The sequence below is a fragment of the Aythya fuligula genome, chromosome 21 (assembly GCF_009819795.1).
Source record: "Aythya fuligula isolate bAytFul2 chromosome 21, bAytFul2.pri, whole genome shotgun sequence".
In the NCBI taxonomy this organism is placed as follows: domain Eukaryota; kingdom Metazoa; phylum Chordata; class Aves; order Anseriformes; family Anatidae; genus Aythya; species Aythya fuligula.
Window position 1 is genome coordinate 7,114,852 of NC_045579.1, and position 13,231 is coordinate 7,128,082.

The 13,231-nt window shown below is 48.9% G+C and overlaps 1 protein-coding gene across 1 annotated transcript in view; it reads left to right on the plus strand.

The window, feature by feature from the left end:
• Positions 1-13,231, plus strand: part of MEGF6 (multiple EGF like domains 6) — a 71,949-nt gene that overhangs the window by 5,478 nt on the left and 53,240 nt on the right. Inside the window, exon 4 of the mRNA XM_032201699.1 lies at positions 4,400-4,504. Coding sequence (XP_032057590.1) covers positions 4,400-4,504 — 105 coding nt within the window. The remainder of the gene's footprint in view (positions 1-4,399; positions 4,505-13,231) is intronic.

The window sequence follows — 13,231 nt, forward strand, 5'->3', positions numbered from 1 at the left end:
TTGGTTTCAAGTAATAGGCAGGGAAACCAACAAAGCTCTTGGGATCCAACCTGCCTTGCCATCAGGGGGATGAAAGCCAGCAGTTTCCAGCCCCATTGTAGAAGTGGTTTTGATTGCAGTTGACCTACAATATAGGAAAATGGCTCCTGCGCTGGCTGCCCTTTGTTCTGCAGGCAGGCTGCCTGCACCTTCCTCGCACTTTGATGCTTGAAGAAAAAGATAAAAAAAAAAAGCCCAGCGAGCTGTCAGCGAGCAGTAACAACCTCAGGTGAACTCCGAACCATGGCTGCGTGGAGGTTTTCCTGCAGGGGACACGAGGGATCCCAGCAGGAAGGAAGAGGTGACAAGGGAGCAAAGCTGCTCGGAGCAGGCTCCTGTGAACAGGAGCCAGGGGAGCTCCAGCACACGTGGGGATGAAATGCTGGGACTCTCCGTACCCGTTTCATACTGCTGGTGTGACAGGCGAGCCTAAGTTTCCAGGAATAAAGCAGGGGCACTCACACACCTCAGGTGCAATATGTGCCGTGGGGAGCTCGTCTCTGTGCCCCTCTGCACAGCCAGGGGCTCCTCCAGGGATCACCCAGGGTGGGAAGCTCCCGCAGCATCGCCCTGCATCACCTCCCAAGTCGTGGGCTGGACTGGGACAAATGGTCCCAGCCAAGCCAGATCGGGAATCTGTGGTTGTGCCCCAGGTCCTGCCCAGCTCCCGGGGCTGGGATCTGCTGCCGTGATCTGCAGCCCATCCCAGGGACCTGGTTTCTGTGCCAGCAGATCTCCCGTCCGAGGGGCTTGGCGCTGGCAGGGGCGTGATGACTTTTCCTGCTGGTGCGAGCACGGGGACATCTTCCTCTGGGTCCACAGGGAGCGTAGGAAGGGCTGGCCGAGGAAATGAGTCAGTAAAATCGGTGAAGTGCTGAGGCAGGGAAACACGACCAGGGTGTTATTCGCATTAGCGGATTTTCGGCGCTGTGAGCAGCAGCCACAGGCCTGCCTGCCCCCTGCTGCAGCGAAGGGCAGCGAGGTTGTGCCAAACCATGTCAGCGGGATTTGTGGCCCTTCCTGCACACCTCCAGAGATCACTGGTGGTGCTCCAGCAGCACGGCACTGGGGATTGCTGCACACAATTCAATTGCAGCGGTCGGATGCCGTGAGGTGGAACCATTCCAGTGAATTTATCTTGTCCCTATCATGCTGTGAGCCTTGCAAGGCAGCCTCAATGGGCTGAGCATTGCCAGCAAATGGGCACCGTGGAGCCAGGCTGGGATCCACTGCCTGAAGTCTCATTTTTTGGTGATTTAGGTGAAGGAGTCAGGGAAAATGAAAGAACCTTGCTCTACATTTTGATTACTGCATTATTTCTAGTAGCGTTGAGGCAAGAAAGAAGGAAAGAAAACTTTGGATTGTGCTTCTTGCAGATGTGGAGAGTGAGCAAAACTAAAAAGCTGCAGTGCCTCAGGAGGTTTTGGAGCACAGCTGGACGTGGGAAGTGCCATGAGCCCTCTCTGCCTTGCTGTGTAGGAGGAAACACCCCGGGAAATGTGTGTGACACCAGGCACGGTGCAGCTGGGCAGGGGCTGGAGGTGGTTTCCCAGCTTGCAGCGAACTGCACCAGCCGGGCAGCCTGTCTGGTACGGGGTCACCTCGGTACCTGGGGCTGCACGGCTATGAAAAGTGGCTAAAGCATCAGATCAGGAGATAACTGGCCTTCTGAAGCAACATTTCATCACTGTCTCATTAGTTTGGGTGGGTGAGTGTGTGGACTTCAATGCTGCCTTTGTATTAGTAAATAATCTTTGTTTTGGAGGAGGGGGGATTTGAAAACTCATCAGGTTCTTAAGAAAGCCAAGACTGAGGCTTAAGTGTGTTAGCTGTAATGCACCCAAGGCGCAGAGCCCGGGGAGCTCAGGTGTCAGCGGGAAGGGGACTCGGAAGGAGGCAGGTACAGAAGGTTTAACAGAAAGCTGAGCAGCGCGTGGGAAGTAAGGAGAGAAGCCAGTGTAATTGCTGATTTCTCTGCCGTAAATGTAGGATACGATGTGAGGAAGCCAGCCAGATCCAATGAGTTTAATCAGGAGGTCTCTCCGTCAGGTACCTTTTCATCTTTTTTGCTTTGGTGTGTTGGAAATGAAGAACCCTGAGCTCTTGGGGCCACTCATCTGATGGCTCCATAGAGAGGTTGGATGTCCCCAGGGCATCTCCTGAGAATGCCATCTGCTCTCTGGGCTTTGAGCAAGTAAAAGAAGCGACAGAGCACACATCGTTACAATAGGGGTGTGTCTGTGTAGCAAGGGTACAAAATTATAGAATGTAATATTCACCGAAACGTTGACAAAACCGTAATCAGTGCAAGCCAGATGGGAAGTGTTGCATGAGACAATGTTGAGATTTAGCACAGGGGGGGAATTAGGAAATCAATTGTGTTTCTGTAGGAAAAAGCAGCGCCCATATTTGATATATGGGGCAATGAGAATAGTGGGAAATTTGGTAATGCGGTTATTAGCTTTCCATGCAGGGAAGGCTGTGGCTGATTGCATTGTGGTGTGAGCTGTGTAAATACATCCCAGTGTCCTGCCCAAGGGCTGAGCCCTGCAGAGGTTTCACCTCGCACGTGAATTTCATGCGAGGAGCTACAGGCGTGGGATGAAAGCAGCCAGGAGCCCGCAGGACTCTGCACTCTGTGGGAGATGTCCTGCAATTTTTTCTTATATAGAGAAAGCCTGGAAGATGTTCTTCACCCTTTGCATCTCCAGAAGGACACCGTGCAGGGCTGGAGCTGGGACATCAGCACGGAGCCACAAAAGGCTGCACCCAGCTCCCTCCAGCTCCGTCTGGGCCGTGTGCGCTGTGCTCTTTCTAGTAAATTTGTGTTTCTGAGCCAGCAGGCTGAGAGTTGCCAGGTCTGTCTGCTGTAACTCCAGCTACTTGAAATAATTACGGGCTCTGGGTCTGCGGGATATGAGGGCCTCAAAGCAGGTGACCGTGACAGGGCTGGCAGCAGCGCCGCGTCCCTGTCAGGGCTCCCCAGTGCCAGCACAGCACACGGGCACCCCGTGGCAAAAAAGGAAGGAAGAAAGGAGTAGGAAAAAAAAAAAAAAAAAAAAAAAAGAAGCTGGCCAGCAGCACAGAAGGTCTGTGAACAGAGAAAATTGCCTTGTCCAACCTTTAAGTGGACTTGAACAGGAAGGCGTTGTGCTGCGTCCCTACACTGCAATGAAGCACGGCAAACACGGCATCGTTTGCTAAAAGCACTTCTGAGATGAGCGCTTTCTAGTGGGAAATATAAAATGTTTGCTGCATTTCATGAGCTTTAAGAAGTGTGTTTCATTGGGAAAACTTGCTCCTGTTTGTGGCTTTATTGGGATGTTTGAAAAGGTGGATTTCAAAAGCCTAATTGAGCATTCTCTCTCTCTGTGTTCATTTCACACTTCACTGGGTGAGAACAGAGAAATGTGGCTGCTCGGCCTTCCTTGCAGTTTAGCTCCGTTTCATTCTCTGGTCCACTCAGAAGGTGACACCACGTCTGGCCGGCCAGCTCTGCAGGAATGGAACGCGGCTCCTGGTGCTTTTTTTTTTTCCTTAAGGACGCCTCCAGTTTCAAAGCAAGTTATCATTGCCGGTATGAGATTGGGTACGATTCCTCGTGAGCCATTTTCCTGATGATTTTACCCACTTGCTGGCTGGCATTGCGTTGTTTTAGGAGTAGAAGTGAGGTCCGTTGGCTGCTGGAGAGCAGCTGTGGGCATGCATCACTGTGCAGGCAGGACAAAGCATGCGCCGGGGAGCGAGCGAGTTAATTGCATGGTTCATCTCTGGCTCTCGGGGGCAGAAATAATCTGAACCCTGATGAGAAGGTTAATTAGCTGTATCACTGCCTGCCCACCACAAGATACGGGGCAATGTCCATTCTGATGCAAGTGGTCTTTCATCAAGCTCACCACAGGACCGGTTTGTGAGAGTAGCTTAAAATAAAATAAAATAGTAAGCCAGTTGTTTTAGCGAGTGGCATGGCTGGCAGCAGGGACTGGGGAAGGAGACGAGCTCCCTGCCTCCAGCCATTCAACCAAGCAGTGTTTTTATTGTACTTCCCATCCGACAGCTTTGTTGTGCTTTGAAGGCGTCACTTACTCTGCAGAAAGCCCCAGCGAGGTAAGGAGGCAGGGATTAGATTAATTCCGTGCTCAGCTGAAATCCAGCCAGCGCTGGCCCCGAGGTGGGAGCTGTTTCCCTTCCTTTGGCACCTAGGTTTTAGGACAAATGCCCCTCAGAAATGTTCAATGGGATTTTTGTAATTATTCAGGTTTGCTGCGGGGCTTTGGGAACTCAGTGCATGGGCATTTATTAGCATAGGTGCACTTCTGCTCCTGATCTCCAGAGTTATTCTCTCTCTCCCTCCTTGCAGCTGCCTGCAGTGCCGGGGTTTGTTTCAATGGAGGGAATTGCGTCGAGGGCTCCTCGCAGCTCTGCCTCTGCCCCGCTGGCTTCCAGGGCCCTCGCTGCCAGTTTGGTGAGTCGGCTTTTTGAGTTCTTCCTTTGATTTTGGGTCAGAAGTGAAGGAGATAAAGAATGAGGGATACCCCAGTATTTTTTTTTTAATCCTTACTGGCTATTGTTTTATCTGCCAAACTCCGATAATCCTCCCTCTACTTTCTTTGGCCACTGTTAGTAATGTTTGGGGAGTTTGGATGGTTGGGAAGGAAACGCTTATCAGGCCTGGCTGTGAAGCACAGCCCCATCGCTCCGGGCTGCCCTCCGCAGGGGCTGTGCTGGGGGCCAGGAGGAAGCCGATCCACCTCAGGTCAAACAGAAACCCAGCCCAAGTGAGCCCAGCAATGGGCTGCCACAGCAGGAGGGGAAATAACTGCGCTCTGACCAACTGCACGGTTACATCCTCAGCTAGGTCTAGCTGGGGGCTGCTAAGATTTATTTAATTAACGTTTGCACAGTACACAAATTCTCTCTTGCAGTCCATTGAGTTTCTTACGTTTGGTAATTCAGAGATGTTTTGATTTGGCAGCAGAGCACCCGTATGGCAAGTGACCACTAAGTGGGACGGGTCTGCGTGCCGCAGGAGCTGGACTTCTGCTGAGGAGGGCTGGGGGGTCCCTGCCCAAAGCCCCCACCTCAGGGCAGCATCAACTCAGAGGTGCTTAAAAGGCCCGCAAGGCTCATTTAGACAAATCCCATAAAGAAAGAGGATTCTCTCAATCAGCTGCCAACCCCAGGTTGGCCAAAACCTCCTCAATGCTGTTGGCTTTGGGCTGCCTCCAGCCCTTGCTCGGTGTCGTTACCTGACCTCAAGCTGTGTGTTTGCAGCAGACCCCGAGGTGCCAGGTGTGGGTTTGTGTGCGATGGTTATCTGCCCCTGCCATGCCCAGTGGTGGCACCAGCCCCCAATTCTGTGATGAACACCCCAAAAAAAGTCATCTTGAGGCCCTGCACGCAGGTCTTGCCCCTGGGCTGCTGTCCCTTGGTGCTCGTGCTCCGTGCCCTCACTGCTCGGGGCGGTGTTGGTGGCAGTGGTTTCCCTTCGATGAGTTCAGCTGAGATGAAAAGAAGACTGCTTCGCCTAAAAATAATTTCCTGTTTGTTTTGCTTTTCTTGCTTTGTTTCTAAAACAGTCAAACTGCAGACATAATAGCAGTGCAAGTCCAAATTATTTATCCAGCCGGTGACACTCTCCTATCTTCAGTTTAATGCCACGACGTAAAGCACAGCTTCTCTCTCTTCCTTTGACCCATGGAGGGTTGGGGCACAGCTACTTCTCAGAGATGTACTTGGTCCCGTACTGCTTAGGCTCAGAAGAGACATTGCAGGGTTTTCCAGGAAGCAAAAAGTCCCTAAATTGTTCATGCATTTTTTTGTCTTAGCCTCTGTCATGCAAATTAATAAAATAAACATCAGATGTCTTCCCGTACAGAACCTGAGAGGTAAAAAAAAAAAATGGCATTTGGAAATGTTCAGCAATTCCCACAGTTATAATTAGTTGCAGCTTTGAAAATAAGGAGCACATTTCTGAGACCCCCAAACATTTTCTTTAAAAGGGAAATGAGCGGCTTTTTCGGGAGAGGAAGAAAGTACGTCTGTGGGTTTACAAACCTTGCCCCCCTTGGAGGAGAAGCCTGAAGTCAGTGCTTTGGGTCGGATTTGGAAGGCTGGGGATTAGGTTTTACTGTCCTCCAAAGCCTTTTGAGGCAGACAGGGAGGACAACAGCAGGTTGTGGGGCTGGCATGCTCGGGATGCTCTGGCTCTGCCGTGGGTTTCTGCAGGGCTGCTTGGCAGCAGGGCTGGGAATGGGATGGGGCCACCCTGGTGCTCTGGAGCTCACATTGGCAGTCCTGCAGTGCCAGGCACAGGTGGGATTATCTTCTCGGTACATATTATCTTCTTGAGAAATGCTTCCCCCAAACAGAGCTGGTTAGCATTTGACTGGAGTGAGTCTGGATGTGGTCCGGAGGCTTTGGAGGCTGCTTGATGAACGCAGCACGAGTCAGCCCTGGGTGAACGACGCTCTTGTCATTCGTCTCCCAGAAATCTGTGTCAGATCCTCATGGTATCGCTTCTTTTCTGGAAAGAAATACAGAAATGTTTGCTTGAAAAGCAGGACGTTCTCCGTCCTGAACAGTCCCTTATCATAGGATGTTTTTGCTGGCCAGCCTGGGGCCGCGGCCACCCGCTGTTTACCCTGGCAGGCAGCACGGGGCCAGCCCGACCTGGGGCCGAGGTGCTGTCCTCCCTCGTCCCCCGAGCTGCGGGATGTGGGACTGCCTGGGCACTCTTTCTCTGCAGTCCCTCACCTCGGTGTGTGCTCACCGACTCGTGCTCCAGCTCGCGTGACTTTCCCAGCCCAAGCAGCTCCCAGCGCCACGTTTGGAACAACAGCAAGAGCCTGTGTTTGGTGTTTCATAGTTTCACAGTTCGCAAGGCCAATTTAAAATCCGTTTGTGAGGTTAAATAGCAGCAATTGTTCCTTGGCCGACAATTTATTGGACAGATTCCCCTGTTAATAACAGCCAGGCTAAACGAGGCAGAGCCCTTCTCCAGCAGCCACGAAGCCGAGATACTTTTCTTAGCAAGCACCCTGCTGGTTCACAGGTCTGCCTTGCTGCTGGGAGGGGAGAAGTGCCTGAGCCCAGGGGAGCTTTCTCAAGCCTGCAGCCCCGCTGTGCAGTGGTGCCTGGCTGGGATCACTTCTCTGGCTGGCTCAGAAAGGCCATGGAACAAGGGCAGCTTGTGCAAAGCTCCGCTCGTCCTGCGCTATCTGCTTGTCCATCGGCCAAAGGCGAGGTATTTAGCAGCTGGCACGCAGGTAGCGCCGGGCTCTTTGAAAAAGTCAGCAAGAGGAAGCGAGCCAAGGTTGTGCAGGGGTTTATTTATAAAAATTAAAATAAAAAATCGTGTCTGTGGAGTGAGTTTTGAAGAAAAAGGAAAGCGTGCTGCAGCCGCGGGCCGGGCTGGTGCCTGCACAGGGGGCTCCTGGTGCTGCCCTCGTGCCCGCGGGACGCTTCCCGCAGTGCTGCCTGTGGCCGCTTCCAAACCTTGTGCAGATGCATGGGACTCAGAATAAGTTCACAGTTTATATGGCTGGAATTTCTAAAGGTTAACCAGAGTGCAGCGAAAAGCCCTTTGGCTGTACGCTGACACGTTTAAAGCTGTGTGGCTCTGCCCACGAGTAATGCAACAAAAGCGTCTCTGAGAGGTTTGTGTGAAGGAACCTGGTGGTGGCTGAAGGGGAACGGCTGGTGGAAGAGACTGATGTCCTAAAGGCTGTCGTGAGATCAGGATATGGCTTGCTTTGTTCTGTTCAAGCTTTCCCTGGGTTGGGTCAGGCCTTTCCTTTGAACTTGAGAATGAAGGATTTCGTTATCGTTTATATTGGGTGAAAGAAAATTCAAGGCTTGAGTCCTTTAGATGAGCTGTGGCGCTCTGCTGAGATTTTTGGCGAATAAAGGAAGGAGGAATCATTCCATTGGCACTGCAACGGTTTGAAATTTTCATGTAGATCTTTATTACTATGTTAAAAAGGTGCAGGACCAAGTCAGTATTCAGTCTGAGAAAGTGGGAAAGAGAGAAGCAGGAAAGAAAAGCGTTGCTGTAAACCCTCCTGGAATTTTTAGAATTATCTTATGCTTAAATATGCAACACAGTCTGTCGTAAATCTTCAGTGTGTTATGCTTTCAATTTCTGGTTTTGGAAAGGTTGGAAAAAGCATTTTTTTATTCATTATGTGTTGCCTTCTCTGAGGCCTCCTTTAAAGGCTCTACAATAGTCGATAACATCTCCTAACCAGATTCTGGAACTCCTTATCTCCACTGCAGCCATGGGTTTTAATTTTGCTTCATTTGTTGCGTTTCCATCTTCACTCTCCTTTTCTGTATGGTCTCAGTGTTGCAGTGTAATTCAAGTAATAATTCAAGAAACGTCTATCTTTTGAGATTCCAGTCATTGCAAATACTTTTTTTTTCAGGAAGATGCTCTGAGGACTGCAGCTCCAGAGGTGTAATTAATGAGAGTTATGTGAGGAGGGGAGGACACTTGCCGTATACCATCGCTCCAAATTCAAGTGTTTGGATGCTTTGTGCATTCCTGTTGTCCTCTGAAGTTTTTTTTTTTTCCTTTTAACTGGAGCTGGAGCTTGCTGTTCTGTGCAGCCTTTCACCAGACTAAGTCATCTGATAACTGAGGAGGAAAATCTTCCATTGGCAGCCCCCTCAAACACGTCGAGGGTGGCACCGGCCAGAAGGAGGGGTTGTTACGATCGCTCTTCACTGCCAAGTCTGTTACAAAACTCACATGAGAAATGGTGTCTCTGAAAATAGATCGGCGAGTCCCTGACCCGGAGTTCAGAGGCTGAGCCCGGGACACTGCGAGCTTGTGCCCGTGCAGCTCCTTTGTTCTCGGGGCCGCGGGGCCGCGTCCAGCTGGCAGGACAGGGCCGGGGTCCGGGCACACGGGCAGTGCCCCGGGGAGCACCCGACCTGCTGGGGCTGTTCTGCGCTGAGATTTTCCAGTCCTCGCTGGGTTGATTTCCTCCCAGACGTGCTTAATTTTATGGGACTTCAGTTTCTTGTGGTTAAACCTGCTCACGCAGACACACGTGCTGTGCATGGTTGTGCAGACGTTTTTTCTTTGCGTAATTTAGTGTTCACGGGGCCTCTGCAACCCCCTTTAGGTTCCCACTGGCTGCAAGGACACCTGTTAGATCCCCGGTCTCTATAAGGCAGCCAGAAAACTGTTTTTGAATGCCAACAGGTGTTTCTAGTTTGGTGTATGTGAGTGCACATTAACTGTCTTTCTGCCCCCCTCACTCCAGCAAATAAAACCATGGCTGGGTCTGGAAGCCCTGCAGGCAGCACCGGAGCAGCAGGCAGCCCTGCTGTGGGTGCCAGGGAGCCCGGACCAGCTCCCTCCTGCATGGCCAGCCCTCCAGCACACACCTAATCTGCCAACCTTCAGCAAAGCAACACATTTGTGGTGTTCTTGCTGTCTGTTCTGACAGATGAGCTGAAAAACCAAGCGTCCTGCAGCCCTCGGGATGCAGTCGGACCCAGAGCTGCTGCCTTTTACCTCGCCTGTACCCACATAGATCACCAAGCTGCTCCAGCTCTGCCTGCATGTGGTCGGTGGCCATCTGTAGTTTCACAAAGGAGATGATTTCTGAAGCTTTTTACCTGAAATTTGCCCTTTTCAGGTGCCTTCATCACAGGCTTCTCAAGGAGGTTTGTAAGCAGGAGGGGCTGAAAACTTGCGTTGCTGATTTGAGGTGGGAATCCAGTCCATATGGCCCATGATAATACAAATAAACAGTGACAACAAAGTAGAATAGCCCATGCTTTGAAGACTGAAATAGTTTTTGTTTGTTTGTTTGTTTGTTTAGAGATTTAAGTGGTATGCTTATGGAGTGGATAGGACATTACCAGGGATCCTAACTAGTTCTTGGCTCTTGCATGCAGGAGCTGTTTCGAATCACTGATAATGGAGGTCAGTGGTGCTGGTTCATGGTCCTAATCTGATTGTCAGAGATCAAAGGGCCAAAATAATACCGTCTGCTGTACTAAAGGCAGCTGATCAGTAGGATGCTGGGTTCCTTTTGCTGTGTTAACAATGCAGCGTGCAGTGGATAAAGAGGAAGGGTGGGTCTTAAGCTGTTAAAGAGAATCCAGGCGATATTGTGCCTTTCCTCAGCATACCATTGTGTTTTGTGAGACATATTGGATTTCAGCACAGCAGATGCTGAGATAATGGATGCCAGATGCATGTAATTAGAGGATACCTCTTTTCACCAGCTGCAGATTGTCCACCACTTCCTCTACTGTACATTTTCATCATGAGAAGCTTGAATTCTCACAATATTCTGGTATCTCAGATGATACAAGGCTTCTCTTTAACTGGTAAGTGATGGTCTGGTGTAGCCCAAACCAGCCACACAGGGAAGAGTCAAATAATGTATTTTGATTTCGGTTTGTTCAGGAGCTCAGTTAGGATTTGCCTTGGTAAACTTGCCTGGAAAATTATATTCTACATTGAACTTGAAAAATGAATCCCTAGAAAACTCCAAGGATTTAAGTGAAAGAATGCCAGGGATGTTTTTGCACTTATGTGAGAATAAGACATGGCTATTCACTTTGCTGTCTCTAGTATAACAGGATATGTTCTTTAAAAATGCATGTTTTTAAGTTCAAGAATGTAAGTGGTTAAAAAGAGGACACTAAGTGATGTAGACAGTATGAATACAGAATGCATCATAGCATATTTAGAGATAAGTTCATTATGAGGATATTCATACTGGATGCAGTATTTTAATCAGAAGGAATCTGAGGCTCATGTGAGATTTTGTATTTTTGTCTGATACATCTCCATCGTACATTTATTCAGTTCTGTGAATATTATGTTTTCTAAGTCTTTTGAAGCCCTGCATTTATTTCCCAGACAGAAATTTTTGAAATGCTCTGTGAGGTCAGTTTTCCAGACCTACAAAAATGGTTCAGTAGGAAGAAAATAATTCCACTGACTTATTTTGCCGCATTTTTTCTACTACTCTGAACACCTTTGTCCTTTGTTGAACTTCCACTCTGGTTGTTCTGTCTCAGACCAATGCTCGTGCGGTGCTGAGGCTGCCTATGTCGCTGTGTGGTGCTCCTGCTGTCACGTCGCTGAAGATGAGGAAATGAGGATGCTGGGCTCTGGAAAGGAAAGCCTTTGGAGATGTTTGTAGCACCACTTCCCATTCCACACTACTGAAACCTTACGTAGCTGGAAATGCAGAACCCTTCTCCTGCAGAGTATTGGCTTTGATAAAAACATGAGAGATCTCTTTTAATGTCACAGCAGAGACTGGTGATGTTTGACACGTGTAGGAGAAACAGATGTAGAAAATAGATTTGAGGAGACAGCAGATCAAGTAATTTAGCCAGTTTAAAATGATTTAGGCATCATCTCCCTCCAACGCTGTCTGGGAAACTCCTCTGACTTGCACAGTTGAAGACTTGCTCCCAGTAAATAAATACATTATTTCCGCCTTCATTTTTTCCAGTCATTCAGATCTCACCCCATTAATAGTGAAGACTTTGGAATGTCAAAAACTTGGAGTATCTGCGTCTCGGAGCTGTACAATAGGTCTCTGTGGCAGGCGGGCCCTGAACCCATCTTTCTGCATGGAGGTGTTGGATTTGCCCTGTGATTCTCATAGCCTGCACAGCGCTGTGAGGGTCTGTGCCTAAAAAACATTACTAAACTTAAACAACAGCTTCTTCAAGAAGCTGAATGAATTTCAAGTTTAAAACATTACTTTTGGCTTTTTTTTTTTTTTTTAACTTGTGAATTTAGTAAGAAACAAGTAGCAATGACCCTTTCATTAGAGACAAAGGGAAGTGTGTATAAATGTCTTTTGTGGCTTGGCAGTAAACTTGCTGAGGACAACATAAAACGTGCTCATTAAACGTTCTTTAAACAGTATTGCTTTTTGTTTTCAGAAGCAATGTGGTGTTTCATCCCACCATTAATTGCCTAATACCAATTATGGCATAAACAAGCCATTTGTTATTGTAACTTTTTCCATGTATTTTTCAAGGTTTTTACTCTTGACACCTATTATGCATCCGGGAACAGAAGTGGCTTTTGTCATGAAATCTAAATAATGAGATCAGTAATCAACAGTTTTACATAGACAATCTTGTACTATAAATGCTACTGCAGCTCTTGAGAACTTTACAAAGTGCTTCCCCCCTCGGCCACTTTGTAGTATTGACCTTAATTATATTGAGACAAAGAGATGAGGAGAAGATTATTTTTTCCCAGGGACTCTCCAGTTCTTCAGAACAAAATGTGCACTGCCCATTGTGCGCTAGTAGCTGAGTGAGCAAGCCTCAAAAAAAAGGTACAGTTTGCATTAGGGTCACATGTGACTAGAAGTCTGCAAAGTGCCTGGAAAGACAAGGTCTGCTGACCTGTCAGAGCTGAGCATTCTGGTTCTAACCGTTTTTAGCTTGAGAATGTAATTGTCTTTGTCGTATTTCATCATTTCTGACTCTGTTGCAGCCAAAAAATGGGTGTTTGCTGGAAGGAGTAGCTTACAATCAACACAGCAGAGCTTTGGAAGATGCTTGGTTTAGGATTCCTTTAAAACAGAGAGTGTGGTTCTTGGAGCTTCTTATTCATATCAGTAAATTTAAACCCAATTAGTGAAACGTCATGCAGTAGGGACACCACGGTGTTTGAACTGGAGAAGTCGGAGCAGCAGGGTTACGGGACGTGGCGGTGGGGAGGTGATGTGTGAGCCCAGCATGGGTTCAGCTCCCTGATTGCCTTGCCTTATCAGGCACCTAGCTGTCAGACCTGCCTCTCGTGGTGGCTTTGCTCTGGAGCAGGAGATGAAACAGGGCTGGATGTAGCCTGTGGAGCACTGAGGGGATGTGCGGCTGGAGACAGCGCAGAGCCTGGCAGGAGAGCAGGAGGGAGCTGCCGCCGGTGTTCGCACCTTCGTACTCAGCCTTGGCAAGCACAGACATGATCTCATGGAGCTGAGGTCACTTCAAAGATCTGGAAATTTTGAAGGAAGTCTCCTCAGCTCCTCCAGAACAGGAATATAGGTTTTTTCCCATGGGAGTCATCTCTCCGTCTTTCCATGAAATGCAGCTTTGGCCTTGGAGTGGAAAAAAGAATCATCAAACACCAGCCCATTTGCTGAGCTCCCAAAGGGAAGTCTTGCAAAGCCTGCCAAGAGCAGTATATTTT